The 14,201-nt window shown below is 54.4% G+C and overlaps 1 protein-coding gene across 11 annotated transcripts in view; it reads left to right on the top strand.

Annotated features, from left to right (window-relative positions):
• POLR3E (RNA polymerase III subunit E) overlaps positions 1-14,201 on the top strand; it is a 34,025-nt gene that overhangs the window by 17,659 nt on the left and 2,165 nt on the right. For 6 of the 11 annotated variants that reach the window (XM_025274783.2, XM_006061843.3, XM_025274784.2 and 3 more), the window contains 13 exons: positions 213-262; positions 546-665; positions 1,770-1,855; positions 2,120-2,164; positions 2,257-2,348; positions 3,226-3,346; positions 6,219-6,300; positions 7,505-7,564; positions 7,671-7,828; positions 8,307-8,368; positions 8,944-9,470; positions 11,744-11,821; positions 14,049-14,174. In XM_025274783.2, the coding sequence (XP_025130568.1) occupies positions 213-262; positions 546-665; positions 1,770-1,855; positions 2,120-2,164; positions 2,257-2,348; positions 3,226-3,346; positions 6,219-6,300; positions 7,505-7,564; positions 7,671-7,828; positions 8,307-8,368; positions 8,944-9,470; positions 11,744-11,821; positions 14,049-14,174 (1,607 nt within the window). The remainder of the gene's footprint in view (positions 1-212; positions 263-545; positions 666-1,769; positions 1,856-2,119; positions 2,165-2,256; positions 2,349-3,225; positions 3,347-6,218; positions 6,301-7,504; positions 7,565-7,670; positions 7,829-8,306; positions 8,369-8,943; positions 9,471-11,743; positions 11,822-14,048; positions 14,175-14,201) is intronic. The other 5 variants (XM_025274781.2, XM_025274787.2, XM_044935999.1 and 2 more) reach the window with 4 other exon arrangements.

Raw genomic sequence — 14,201 nt, 5'->3', positions numbered from 1 at the left:
ACCCCCTGATGCCGGTAGCACCCGCCCCCACGATTTTGACCACCAAAAAGGTCTCTGAATTTCCTAGAGTCTCCTGGGGAAATTGAAAACCACTGACTTAGGCAGCTACCTCTGTCTAGGAGGAGAATTCAGACATGACTGCTTGAGGCCTGCCTGGTGGGTGGGGTGGAGAGCCTCCGCAGAGGCTGCGAGCAGGGCCTTTGCTTTTGCAGCAGGAGACTCTTCCCAGGATGAGGCAGAGGAAGATGTGAAGCAGATCACGGTGAGCCCAGGCTCTGAGAGCGCGCCGGGAGGCAGTGGGGCCAGCTTTGTACTGGGCTGTCTGGAGGCAGCAAGGGTGGGCGGGTCTGCGTGGAGCATGGGTTCTGGGGGTGAAACGGAGTCCATCCCTTAGAACCTTCTTGCTGGACTACCTGGAGGGCTAATCTGCCGGGCATGAGGTGGCTGGGAGTGGGAAATGCCCCAGGTGTCAGGTTCTCTGGCCTCCGGGTGGGCTCTGGATGACAGCATGGGCCCCAGGCCTGAGGTCCTGGCCCCCACCCCAGGTGCGGTTCTCCCGGCCTGAGTCGGAGCAGGCCCGCCAGCGCCGCGTGCAGTCGTACGAGTTCCTGCAGAAGAAGCATGCCGAGGAGCCCTGGGTCCACCTGCACTACTACGGCCTGAGGGTGAGCCGAGGTCCCTGGGCGGCGCGGACACTGGCCTCGGTGGGCTTCTGGGAGAGAAGCCCCAGTGCCCGGAAGTGTTACCTGTGGCCTCGTTGTCTCACTTCCCCTTTCTCTCAGATTGAGTTGTAGCCACTTGGTAGTGCTACAAGGAGAGAGGTTAGGTTCTGGGGGCAGTTTGTCCTGTGTTCCCGCTTTCCTGCCTATGCGCCCCCGGGGAGTGAGTGACCATGTCACTGGCGGCAGTGGTGGCCCCTGGGCTCTTGCTGAGTGTGAGCATCTTGTTGGGCTCAGTGAGGCTGGTGTTTGGTTACATACCTTTATGCATCGTGGGCCCTGAATGAAGACCAGATGCCCCATCAGGTGCTCCATGGAGAAGCAGCCATCTGGCCTATGGCTGAGTTAGCTGTGCACCTCTCCCTTCAAGGGTGATTTTTACTGTACTTGACTTAGAGCCCGGTCCTTGGAACTATATTGAGTAAGGGAAGCAATTGAATTATTAGCTCACAAAGACACCATAGGCTCTGTATCCCCAACATTTTTGTCGAGGTAGAGCAACTTCTGGAACCTTGCTGAAAGAGATTTTTGTGTTGACAGAGCCTTAGACTTTGGGTCAGTCAGACTTCCAAAAGCTCTCCTGTTTCCTAGTGTGTAACCTTCGGCAAGTTACTTAATCTCTCTGAACCTCACTTTCCTTACCTATACAATGGGAATAATAATAATGGTACCTAACCTCATGTTATTTTGGGGATGGGATGAGTTGGGGTATGTGTGCAGCCATAGGAACAGCCTGGCGCGTGCACAGTCGGTGCTCAGTGAATGCTAGTTTTTATTTTTATCATTGCTGTCTGTGTTCCTGCATCAGACAGGGCACTGAGGCATAGGTGCGCTGGGACTGTGCAGCCAGAAAGGCAGGAAGGGATGAGGTTGAGGCCACATGCAGAGGCCTTGAGTGCTCTGTTCAGGAAGTTGGGGTGGTCCTGTGGCCGGCCTAGCCGGACAGTGGGTGCCTGGAGCAGAACATGATACAAGGCTGAGAACCGGATTACAGGGGGAGGCCTGGAATGTTGGCTGAGGTTCCTCTGACTCCCTGTTCCTCCCCCACAGGACAGTCGCTCTGAGCACGAGCGCCAGTACCTGCTGTGCCAGGGCTCCAGTGGGGTTGAGAACACGGAGCTTGTCAAGTCCCCCAGGTGAGATCAGCCAGGCCAGGGCTGTGGAGGGCTACTGAGCCTGACACTGGCCCCGGGAGCATCCCTCTCTCATGGGTCCTGCCTTGAGACTGTGGCCTCTTCTGTAACACAGTGGGGAGATGTGGAGGGGTCCATCGTCCTCTGGAGAGGGCCAGGAGGGCGTGTTGGACTTGGGGGGGCTGGCTTGGATACAACCTGGTTGGGGGCCGGGGTGGGGCAAGGACAGAGCCCTGCGAGCTGCTGACCCGTTCTCTCCCCCGACAGTGAGTACCTCATGATGCTGATGCCCCCCAGCCAGGAGGAGGAGAAGTGAGTAGAGGGGCCGGACGCCTTTCCCCACTGCCCCTTCCCACCCGCTAACCTGCCCCGGCCTCCTAACCCTTGGCGTTGGTTTTCAATAGAGACAAACCCGTGGCCCCCAGCAATGTCCTGTCCATGGCCCAGCTGCGCACCCTGCCCCTTGCTGATCAGATCAAGATCCTGATGAAAAATGGTGAGTGGGCAGCCCTGCCCTGGGGGGTCCCAGCCTTGCCACCTCCTGGGGAAGTGGAGTTGGGACAGACCTAAGGAGCGAGGCCCAGGGCCTTTGGAAAGTGCACTGAAGCTGGTTACAGGCCACGTCAGCGGGGCCGCAGGTCCCTGTGAGCCTGGGCAGGCCACTGGCCTTCCTGGGATGTGTTGTTTATTTATGAAGAGGCACTAAGGTAGCTACGGGGCTGAGGTGAAGGTTCAGAGGTGAGGCTTCTTAAAGGATTGTGCAGAGCCTTGCGTGTGAGCATGAGCTGTGTTCTTTGTCACAGTGAAGTGTGTCCCTTGCACCGCTTTGTGGTCCCTCACCAGGCTCCCCACAGTGAGGACTCTGAGGCCAGACCCATCAGAGTGGACGTGAGCCTAGAACCTCAGAGCTGTGTCTCAGGCCTGAGGCCTCTCTGAGATGCCAGCACCAAGGCTGCGGGGCCAGAGTGGAGAGGGGAGCTCCCCGGGGTCCAGGCTGCTGGCCTTGCTCCAGAACACATGGGCCTCCCCAGGCCCTGCCGCTGCTCACTGGGGGTGGGGAGGTGGGGACAGCGGACCACAGTGATCAAGTGTGTGAACTTTGGACCCAGATGGCCTGGGTTCAAGTCCTGGCTCTGTCACTTACTAGCCAAGTGATCATGGGTGAATTTTGAAACCTTCTTGGGCTGGGTCTTCCTCATGAGGCACTCCTGCCTTCCTCCTTGGGTACTCCTCCAGGGCTCAGTGAGAGGCGGGTGCCTGCCCAGAGTGAGAAACCAGTGACGGCAGCTGTTAGGTTACCACTGTCCTGCTGGACTTTTTGCATGAGCCCAGGCCCCTCTCCGCTTGTCTGATGCCTCCTGTGTCCTCCTCAGTGAAGGTCATGCCTTTTGCCAACTTGATGAGCCTCCTGGGCCCCTCTGTCGACTCCGTGGCTGTTCTGCGTGGCATCCAGAAGGTGGCGATGTTGGTCCAAGGAAACTGGGTGGTGAAGAGGTAAGTTCCTTCTAGTCCCTTAGTTGGGAGGGCTGAACCCAGTTAAATTGAATGTAAGTACTGATTTACTGACTGACAAAAAATCTTAAGTTTTGGGCTTAAATCTACCTTAGTGCTTTCTGTTTGTCCTGCTTACGTTGCATTTTATATTCATTTTTACCTTCTTTTCTTGTTACTGTTTTCACCAGTAACTTGGAAGTTAGCTTTCTCGACTCTTTCAGTGATTACCCTACGGATTCTCAGTTTAATATTAATAACTTTTTACCCTCATGCATGTCAATTCAACAACCTTTAGGATATTTTATGTTGATCTTCCTTTCAACTCATTTGTCATTACATTTGTATATTTTAATTCTGTTTTAAACCCTGAAAGACATTGTTATCCAGTTAATATTCTTTAAAATTTTATTTTGCTCATCATTTCTTTCTGTATCTCTGAGTTCCTAAACATGACTTCATTCTGTGAAAGTGAGGTCTACAGGTCATAAATTTGTTTCCGCTTTGTTTGAAAATGTCTGTTTCACCTTTGTTCTTAAAAGTTATTTTTGTTTTTAATTTTATTGAAGTATGGCTGATTTGGCACCCCACTCCAGTACTCTTGCCTGGAGAATCCCATGGATGGAGGAGCCTGGTAGGCTGCAGTCCATGGGGTCCCTAGGAGTCGGACACGACTGAGCGACTTTACTTTCACTTTTTGCTTTCATGCATTGGAGAAGGAAATGGCAACCCACTCCAGTGTTCTTGCCTGGAGAATCCCAGGGACGGAGGAGCCTGGTGGGCTGCTGTCTGTGGGGTCGCACAGAGTCGGACACGACTGAAGCGACTTAGCATGGCATGACATGGCATGGCATGGCTGATTTACAATATTAGGGATATTTTTTTATTGAGTATAGAGTTTTAATTTGGTTATTTTCCTTCCGCACTCTGATAAAATTTCATTGTATTCTGACCTTCATTGTTTTTATTGTCTATCCAATGTATGTTCCACTGTCTAACATACATTTCTTTGTTTCTCTCTGGCTGCGTTCAAGATTTTCTCGTTTTGGTTTTGGTTTTGCACAGCTCATTAAGATGTGCCTAAGTGGGAATTTCTTACGTGTCCTGTCGGGCTGCGTAGGTCCTGGGTTTGTGGCTTGCTGCCTTTTAGTAGTTTCTCTTCCATGATTCCTTTTCCAGACTCTGCCTCCTCCCTAGACTGTCAGTTTCTAGGGGGCAGGGACTGTCTTGACTCCCTTTTTCCCTGGTGCTGGGTGTCATGGCTGGCACATGGCCAACCCTTGGTAAACCTGACTACATTTAATGCATGCTTGAATTATATTGTTTCTAAATTGTATAGGGTAGAACACATTGAATACTCACTGTTTAGGAATGTGATACAAAGTGAGCAATCTGTCAAAGTGTAAATTGTTCTAGATTTTTTAAAAAGTTGTTCATTGCGAAAAGTCCATCATTTCGCAGTTGGTTGGCCAAGAAAACTGCAGAGTGTATTCACGTTAGAACCGCATGGGGGCAGCCTTTCCCTGGAGGACAGACGTGCGCGGTGCGCTTTGTGGGGCCTCGCGCTGCTGTCCTGGGTGGCACGCGTCTGATTATGAGGGCCTTTGGGATGGCACGCCACTTGTTAACGGGACCTCGCCTGTGTGTTTGTGCTGTGGATGGATGAAAGCCAGGAGAGGCCGCGCCACCAGAGCCCGGAGGCCGCGCGCCCACGGGAGGCACAGAGACTTGCCAGACGCCGGGCAGCCAGGCAGCCTCAGAGCCGGGGCTCACGCTGGCCAAGCGCCGCACGTGCCCCGTTCTGCGCGTGGCCTGTCGTTCCTGTGACTTGAAAGCGGGCACTCCTGTGTTCCGTCTGCTCGGTGCTTTGGCCTTGCTGCCAGCCCTGTGGGTAGTGGTCTTTCCATGCCCCGTCCTTCTGTGTCCCTGTGAGGCTGCGATAGGGAGCAGTCCCACCTGTTGAGGCAGTGTGTCTGGATGGTTGTTCTGGGCCCTGCCCTGAGCTGACTTGTCCTTAGGAAATTGGGGCGAGGCCTGGGGTCTAGGGGTGGGGTGGGCACCATTACAGTCCAGCGCATGGACCACGTTGACTCACTAGTGGGCACCTGCTTTCCGTGTGGCAGAGATGGACAGCCCAGGCCAGGGCCCTGTCCTGTAGGGCTTTCGTGGGAAGGTGGGCACAGCTCAGCCTTGAAGGAAAGTAGTAGGTGGGTGCCAGGTGGGCTTGACGGGGCAGGCGGGGCAAGGAGAGCAAAGGAGTACGTGTCCCTGGGCAGCAGGGTCTGCGTCTGGATGTGGGGTCAGGGTTTTGCTGTGGAAATGCTTTAAAGCTTTGGCGCCTGTCATTTGCCCTTGAAGGTCCCTGAGCCTTGAGTGCTGGTCCCATTCTCCCCAAGGGCTTCAACCTCACCCATGCTTGGGGTCTGTCTGATCCCAACCCCGACCCCTCCTGCCTCAACTCACACTGCCTATTCCTTCCCTTCGGGCCAGGGGTAAGGCCTTGGGTGCTGCTTCATTGCTGGCCTCCCTTGGCGTCTCACCTGCTTTACGTGTGGGGCTCACTGTCCTCCAGAGTCCTGGGCTCAGCCTGTCTGTCTCTGAGCCCCTGACCCTCCGACCACGCAGGGGCCTTGGGGCTGGGCCCCTGTGAGGGAGGCATTGGGAAGGGGGTGGGAGAGGAACTCGGGTCTGTAGGGGAGGCTGCTGCTTTCCTCCATGCGGGTTCAGGGAGCCAGGCTCCCAGGGAGAACGGGGGTGATGGGAGCCCTTGGGGCCCACATGGGAAAGAGGCCTGGGCTTCCACTTGGAGCTTGAGGGAGTGGGAGGCAGGAGGGGTGAGGACAGGGCCTGACCGGCCACCCTGTCCCCTTGGCAGTGACATCCTGTACCCCAAGGACTCCTCCAGCCCTCACAGCGGTGTGCCGGCCGAGGTGCTCTGCAGGGGCCGAGACTTTGTGGTAAGTGCTCAGCTCTCTGGCTTCCCAGCAGAGCGTGGGGGGTGGATGGGGGCTGCACAGAGTCCCGGACCTTTGCCCAGGCAGCGGGCAAAGGGCAGGAGCCTGGGGCCCGGTGGGGCAGTGGGGAGTAGAGGGCTCTGGACTCTGCCTTGCTCCTCCCTCCTCTTGGACCCTGGAGTCTTCAGTTTCATAAGAACCTTTGAGTTCTTAGCCTAGAAGCCCATAGGTAGATTCTGACCTGGGAGCCATTTGACCTGAGTGGTATTTTTAAAATACTGACTTGCTGTCTATTTTTACAAAAAGCAATCAGACCTCATGCTAGATTTCTACCTTGTCATAAATAATTGGACAGTCTGGTATCACTAACCCCCAAACAGCAGCCATTGGAACACGGCTGACACTCCCCGTTCACCACAGTTCCTGGCATGCTGTTCCCTGCACTGTGGCTGTGGGCTTTAGCAACTCCTGAGCTGGCTCATCCCTCACCCCTCACCCTGTCCTCCCCCCCACCCCACCCCCGCGCTTATCCAGAGCTGAAGTCCCAGCCAAGGCATCCCTCCTCAGGGCTTGGGCTCTGAGCTGCTGTGGCCTGCACTGCCTCCCTTGACCTTGGCAGTGGGCTTTGAGTTTGCAGCAGTGTTGCCTTGGAGCTGTCTGTGGTGACCTTGGTGAGCTCATGCACAGGTCTGATCACACCAGGCAGCCCTAAGCTGTTTAGGAGAGTGTCTCCATTTTCTCTTTTCTCACCCGGGTGTCCTGGCTCCTTGGGGTACTGAGCATCTAGATGCCCGTGTGGTTTACTTTCATCTCTGGGGATCAGGGTGCAGCGGCACCGACTCCACGCTCACTCATGGCACACCTGCGCGGCTCACCCCAGCTGCCTGTCAGCTCTTCTCTGTTCATGCAGACACTGTCACGTGTGTTGTCTGGGAGAGGGTCTTGTCAGATCTGAGTTGTTGTCGGTGACATACGGGCAAGGCATCCCCCACCCCAGGAAGCGTCTGTGGTGTGGAGTGGGTCCAGCTGCCCTCCTGGAGGTGGTGGCCCTGGAGCTTCTTCACAAAGCAGGAGATGGAGGCTTAGAGTGAAAGTGACTGGCTAGGAGCCTCTGCTCTGCACCCTCATCCCAGGCTCCCAGGACAACAGCAGGAGCTTGGGGGACAGTCCTAGGAGTCCTGGAAACAGACCTCTTTTTCTCCCTCAGATGTGGAAGTTCACACAGAGCCGGTGGGTGGTAAGGAAAGAGGTGGCAGCGGTGACCAAGGTAGGTGATGTCCTGCTTGATCTGAGGCCTGATCCCATTACTGCAGGGGCGGGGGCTGAGTGGGGCTTTCGGGCTGGGCGTGCCTCACCTAGCCCCCTTCCCGCAGCTCTGCACGGAAGACGTGAAGGACTTTCTGGAGCACATGGCTGTAGTGAGGATCAACAAGGGCTGGGAGTTCATCCTGCCCTATGATGGGGAGTTCATCAAGAAGCATCCAGACGTGGTGCAGCGGCAGCACATGCTGTGGACAGGCATCCAGGCCAAGTAAGAGCCTGTCGGGCAGACGAGGGGAAAGGACTATCACGTTGTCCCCAGCCACCCTGCCTCCAGTGGGGAGCACAGCCTGGTGCAGCTGGGATGATGAATGCCAGTTTGGAGCTGTGCTCACCCCTCCTCCACTCAGGTGGACTTTGCTGCGTGATCCCAGAACCCCCCTGGCAGAGGCCTGGCACAGCCCCTCCTGCTGATCTAACCTGACTGGCCTCTATTCTGAGGGGTCAGGGAGGAAAGAGAAAGCACTCAGGAGCAAGGTCCCAGGCTTGTGTGGCCCAAGACAGGCTGGCGGGAGGCTGGCTGAGGAAGGGAGGGTGGGTGCCGCTGCACACCCCCACCATTTGGCTCCAAGCTGCAGGCAGGGACCACCAAAGCTCCTCATGTGTGGCGTCTTGTGGGGACGTTTCTCTGGGGAGGCAGATGACCAGGGACATGATTTACAGTTAAGAGGGTTTGTTCTTCTTTTCAGATTAGAAAAAGTTTATAATCTTGTGAAGGAAGCCATGCCGAAGAAGCCGGATGGACAATCAGGTGTGGAGGGCGTTGGCTGGGCGGGCCCTCATCCTAACACTGGCTCCAGAAGGGCTCCTTTTCTAGGGCTTGTTGGGGCTCTGCCTGGAGCGGGTGTGGGGCTCAGTGGTGGCCGCCCTTCTGTGCCTCTTCCCCTTCCCCACAGACCTCAGCTGAAGGCTTGTCTAGTGGCAAAGCCTTGCCTCAGGGACTGAGGCTTCTGGACTTCAGGGCGGTGTCTGGGTTCCAGGCCTGGAGACTTCTCACCCTCAGGTTGGCAGGGTGGCCACTGGCAGGGACTCAGCTGTAACCTACTGGGTCTCTGAATGTGGAAATCTGATTTTTCTGGTTCTGTTTCTTCCCTCATGGTTGGGGTAGCCAAATCCCTTCTGGGTAAGGTGGTGGTGAGAGGCCAGACTGGGCCACTTGCTCTGCACCAGCTGGTTTGCATTTTTCCTGTCCCCCTCCTCTGGTCAGCAGAGTGTCCGCATCAGGACAGCAGGGAGTGTCCGTGGAGCAGAGGGGCCATGGGCCTCTCCCCAGGTCCTTCCCTGCACCGTCTCTACCGTCCTGAGCAGCCCTGTGTCTTCTCCCAGGGCCTGTGGGGCTGGTCTCTGGGGACCAGAGAGTCCAAGTCGCCAAAAGACAGGCGCAGCAGAACCACGCGCTGCTGGAGCGGGAGCTGCAGAGGAGGAAGGAGCAGCTGCAGGCATCCGCGGTCCTGCCCGGCGTGCGGATCAAGGAGGAGCCCATGAGTGAGGAAGGGGAGGACGAAGAAGAGCGGGAGGCGGAGGACGAAGAGGAGCCCATGGACACCTCGCCCAGTGGTGGCCTCCACGGTGGGCTGGCCAACGGGCTGCCTGCCGGGCGGGCAGCAGGCGGGGACAGCTTTAATGGGCACCCGCCCTCTGGCTCTGCCAGCACCCCCGTGGCCCGGGAACTCAGGGCCTTTGTGCAGGCCACCTTTCAGAAACAGTTTGTGCTCACCCTGAGCGAACTCAAGCGCCTCTTCAACCTGCACTTGGCCAGCCTGCCCCCCGGCCACATGCTGTTCAGCGGCATCTCGGACCGCATGCTGCAGGACACGGTGCTGGCCGCCGGCTGCAAGCAGATACTGGTGCCTGTAAGTAGCGTCCCCGGCAGCAGACGAGGCTTCGTGGAAGGCTCCTGGGCACGCACGCCTGTCCAGGAGAAAGTGGCTGTGGGAGAGAGGCTGGCAACCAGACTGGCCTGAGCCCTCTGGCTTTGGGGAAACAGCTGTTGGTAGGGTGCATGGGGCAGGGGCGCTTGAGAGACTGTTGGCCTCGGGGTAAATGTAGGTTCCCACGTGGTTGCTGTGTACGACATGGGGCTGGTCAGCCTCCCAGCCCTGCACCCTCATCTGAAGTGGGTGAATGTTAAGTTTTGTGTCATGGGCTTTGATGAAGGCTGAGTGGGTGCCTGTAGGCCATCACCTGTTGCCTGGCACACAGGAGGGCTTTGGCCATGCCAGCTCCCCGTCCTGGGGTCTAGCCCCTTCCTGTGCCAGCACCCCACCCATTCCTGCCAGCTTTGCCATTTTTTAAGATGATTTCACTTCTAGTGTCATTTGATGTTCTTGTAACCGCAGATGAAGAAACTGAGTTTCAAAGAAATAAAATGCATTTACCCAGGAAGTGATAGAGCCGGACGTTGAACCTCAGTACAGTGGCTGCAAGTCTTAAATTCTTTCTGCTGCAGCTGAGATGAGCTGACCCCTCACCAGAGCCCTCAGCTGCGCCTGGGTCCTGGCGGGCCTCCCTGTCCTAGAGCTGGCTGGCCAGCACGAGCTCTGTGGCTTTTCAGTGAGCATTTCTGGTGCCAGGCCTGCAGCTGCAGGGTGGGTCCCCTCCACCCCGGGCTCCTTGTCTTGTCCTGTCATTGGAAGGGGTCCTAGAGGGGAGGAAATACAGGAGCAGAAGGATCTTTGGAGACCACCTCTCTGAGCTCAGGGTACAAGGGTTCCCGGCTGGGTGCGCTCTTCATTCTCCTCCCAGGCTCTGTCCAGACCTATCAGCAAGTTGGGTGAAGTGGGCTGTGTCTGCCTCTTAACAAGGGAGCACTGCCGTCTGCAGCGTAAGGTCAGAAGCATGTGCAGCCTCGGGTGATCTGAGGCAAAGGCCCATCCCTGTGTATGTGAGGAGCAGAAACTAGGGCAAGAGGCCCTGGGTCCCAGGCTGGCTGGCGTGTCCCGAGGGATCTGGCCCTCATGGCAAGGGGCCTCCTTGGTGAGGTCTCTCTAGAAGGTACCTGGGGTTTGGGCGCCCTGCCCTATTTGGAGCCTCCCTTGTCCACCCAGCAAATGGGTTCAGTTACCTGCAGACTCGCCTTTCTCTGACAGAGCCAGGCAAGGCAGGGGTGTCTGCCTGATGTTAGCCAGGCCATCTTGGGTTTTTGGAGAGGATAGAGGACAAGGGACATGAGTGGCCACCCCCAGGACCTGCTCATCCTACACTTCTCAGTAGGGTCGGCATTCCTACTGAGAAGACCCTGGCCTTCTCTTCCAGCTCTCTTGCTGACTTCCCTCTGTGTCTTAGTCATGTCCAAGGTGGGAGATTCCTCAGACCTGTCCAGCCTCGTTTTTTTTACACAAGGGAGCTGAGTTCCAGGGAGAGCGAATATACGCGCTAAGACTCAGCTCCTAGTGCTACTGCTTATTCGTGGTGTGACCATGAACACTAAGTAAACCTCTCTGCATTGACCTCCCTCGTGGAGAGTGGCTCCCTCTCTGGTAGCAAATGAGATTTAAAGCCCACCTGGGACTATACGTGGTAGGAATTGTTACTGTTACTTGGGTTGTGGCGCCAGGACTGGAATCCACTCTGCCAGGTGCCCTTTCCACCGTCCCCTTTCCCAGGCACCAGGAGCCTGGGCTGCCCTCTCTGTGGTCCATCTTCAGACTCTGCTGAGCCACGTGGCACGGGCTGCTTAAGGTGGATCAGGGCCTCTAACCCATGTTGACACGGCTTTTGTAGGAGGGATTAAAAGGGATCCCGCGATATTCCTAAGGCGTTATGGGGGAGGGAGTGCTGCTTAGACACATCTGAGGGTTGGTTGAGGGTGGGAGGACAGAGGATGTTAAAGCAGAAGGGAGAGCTAGTGGCAGGCTGATGGGAAACAGACGCCGCCTCCCCGCCTTCCTGAGCACGTCTGTGGCTCCGGGCCGGGCTTGTCCGCTCCTCATGGAAGCGGTCTCCGCGCGCGGCTGGGGAGGAGGGAGCGGCAGCAGCAGGTTTGCAGCTGCCCACGGCTACTGAGAGGCAGAGGCTAGGACTAGAACTCCGTTCCCAGAACGGGCGGGTGCAGGCCGACAGGACCAAGGCGGGTGGATTCGTGTGTTAGAGCCAAGCAGCCAACTCACACCTGGGCCTTGGTCAGTTTCCCCCACAGACGGCTGCTTCCCCGGATGAGCAGAAGGTGTTCGCCCTCTGGGAGTCTGGAGACATTAGTGACCAGGTGAGGTGACCTTCCCGTCTCCCCAGGAGGGAGCAGGGCGGTGTTCTGCAGGGGGGAGACCCAAAGTGTAGTCGTATCCATTTCAAATTTTCCAGCCACTCCCGGTTTTAAATATTCTGTCTCTGTGTCTCCGTATATTTCAAAACATACTGGATGTGCCAGTGGTGTGAGCCAAAAGCAGTAGTTCCCAAATGTCAGACTGGACTGGCTGCATCAGAAACACCTTTTAAAAAGTAGAGGACTGACCCCAGATATTCAGTTTAGTTCTATAGGAATGGGGTAGGGTCCTAGGTATTTAAGTTTCTACAAAGCCTTCTAGATGATTCTGCTGCCCAGCCAGGCTTGTGGACTGGTGATGGACCACATTTCTCAGATGACTGATGGTGGTAGGAATCAAAAGGATTTCTTATCAATCTCGGGTGTCGGATCAGATGTCAGAAAAATCAGTCCTTTTGCCTCTAATCACACCTGGACAGGAATGAACAGAATATGAATTCAACCAGCAGGATCTGAGGTCCAGAAGTTTTCCTTAAATCATGAGCTTGCCTGAATTTTAAAGATTTAAGATTTAATTGCTAGACTCCAATAGATCTGTCCTTTTCCAGGTCTTGTCCTTAGGAACTGGGAGAGAGGGAGTGAGCAAAAAACCCCACTAAGGTCTGTGTCCCCTTTTGCCTCTTAGAAGGAGACTGACAGGCAGGCTGAGAACACCAGAGGGGCAGGGCCTTCTGTGGTGGAGAGACATCGAACAGGTCTCTGTGCTTTTGGCCAGAGTGGATGGCATCTGGGTTTCCTCCTCTTGAACTAGTCCAGTAATTAAAAGGAAAAAAGGGTAGTAAGTGTGTATTCTTCAAAACAAATAAGACTGAAAGCTGTATGGGAAACTGGTCTCCTGCTTTGCCAGACCTGATTCCCACTCCTCAGAGGCAATCACTTTTTAATTACAAGGTATCATTTTATATATACACACACACAAATATACACAAATTGTACTTCTGCTATTTGGTGTCTCACCTTGTTACTTTCAATGGGTTTCTGGTTGCATTGGTTGAGGATTTAGTTTTCAGCTATGTTGGGAGAATGGACAGGTGTGGGATGTATTTTTTTAGTTACATCACATATCAGTGCTAGACTAGAAATGTGTTCATTGTGGAGACAAATATCAGTAGTTTACCATGTCCATTTCTTTTTTATACTTCTTTTCTTGTTTTCACTTGCATGGTTTTCTGAACACATAGACACACCATCAGGAGTACTGTTCTTGAGTCCCAGACGCCTCTTCAGTGGGACCAGCTTCATGTCTTTTGCTGGCTTGCCATCTTGTGTCTTCCTTGTTGCTTAATCTTAGCTTCTAAGGGGACCAGAGGGATTGTCTGCATTCTTCCATGTCTTTCTTTTGTCCTCAAGTATTATTTGTCTGGAACTAGGGTTTTGGAGGGCAAAGCATTTTCCTCTGAATTTAACATACTGTTCCATCGTATTCAAGCTTTCAGAGTTGTCGTCCAGTTCCTTGGCCCTCTTTTTCTCGGGCTTTTCAGTTTGATCCACATCCTTCCCTTAAACCATGCTTCAGGTTTTATTCTTATTCTGCATATAGCGCATCAGTGCATCTCCAGATGTGCCCTTGTGTGGGTTATTACTGTGCCGGACGGTTGAGTCATCCTTACGAAGTTCCGAAATCTCTTTACCTGTTTTTTCTCTATTCTTTTGGAATGCTTAGGTCACACGTTAGACATAGTGGATCAAATCTTTTCTCATACAACACCTTTTGTTCTTGTGGGGGGACTTGACAGTCCTCTCTCCTTCCTATTTTTCTCTGGGACACGATGCTTTTCATGGCATCCTGTCTTACGTATGCATCAGGACTTGAAGCCACTCCCTCCTCATCCTGTCCTGCCTTCACGCAGTTAAGGTTGTGGCTCCCCTGCCTGCTCAGTTACCCTCTTGTTTTTCTGTCCCACAAAAGTATGTCTAAAAACTGCTCCTCTGATAATGGCTTCACTGGCATTTTTGTTCTTGTGTGCATATATCTTCATTTCTTCATTTTATTGAGGTTTCTCTCAGGAGATGATGAACTGGCCACACGTGTTTGTCTTTAACAGAAGTCCTAAGCAAGGACTTTGATCACAGACTACGGTGTGGAGTTGGGTCCTTAGCTCTAAATTTCTTATTTATTGATGTTTCTGTTTTAGATAATTCCCGTAATAACATTTTTTTGCTACTAAAGCATCGACAGGTTTTGCTTGAAATTTTTTCCAAAAATTACCGGGTGCGCCGGAACATGATCCAGGCTCGGCTGACTCAAGAGTGTGGAGAAGATCTGAGTAAACAGGAGGTGGATAAAGTGCTAAAGGTACATCCATTTTTGGTATAATAAGCA

This window comes from Bubalus bubalis, chromosome 24 (genome assembly GCF_019923935.1).
Source record: "Bubalus bubalis isolate 160015118507 breed Murrah chromosome 24, NDDB_SH_1, whole genome shotgun sequence".
Taxonomy (NCBI): domain Eukaryota; kingdom Metazoa; phylum Chordata; class Mammalia; order Artiodactyla; family Bovidae; genus Bubalus; species Bubalus bubalis.
The sequence above is the reverse complement of the archived record's forward strand: the minus strand, read 5'-3'. Positions and strand labels throughout refer to the sequence as shown.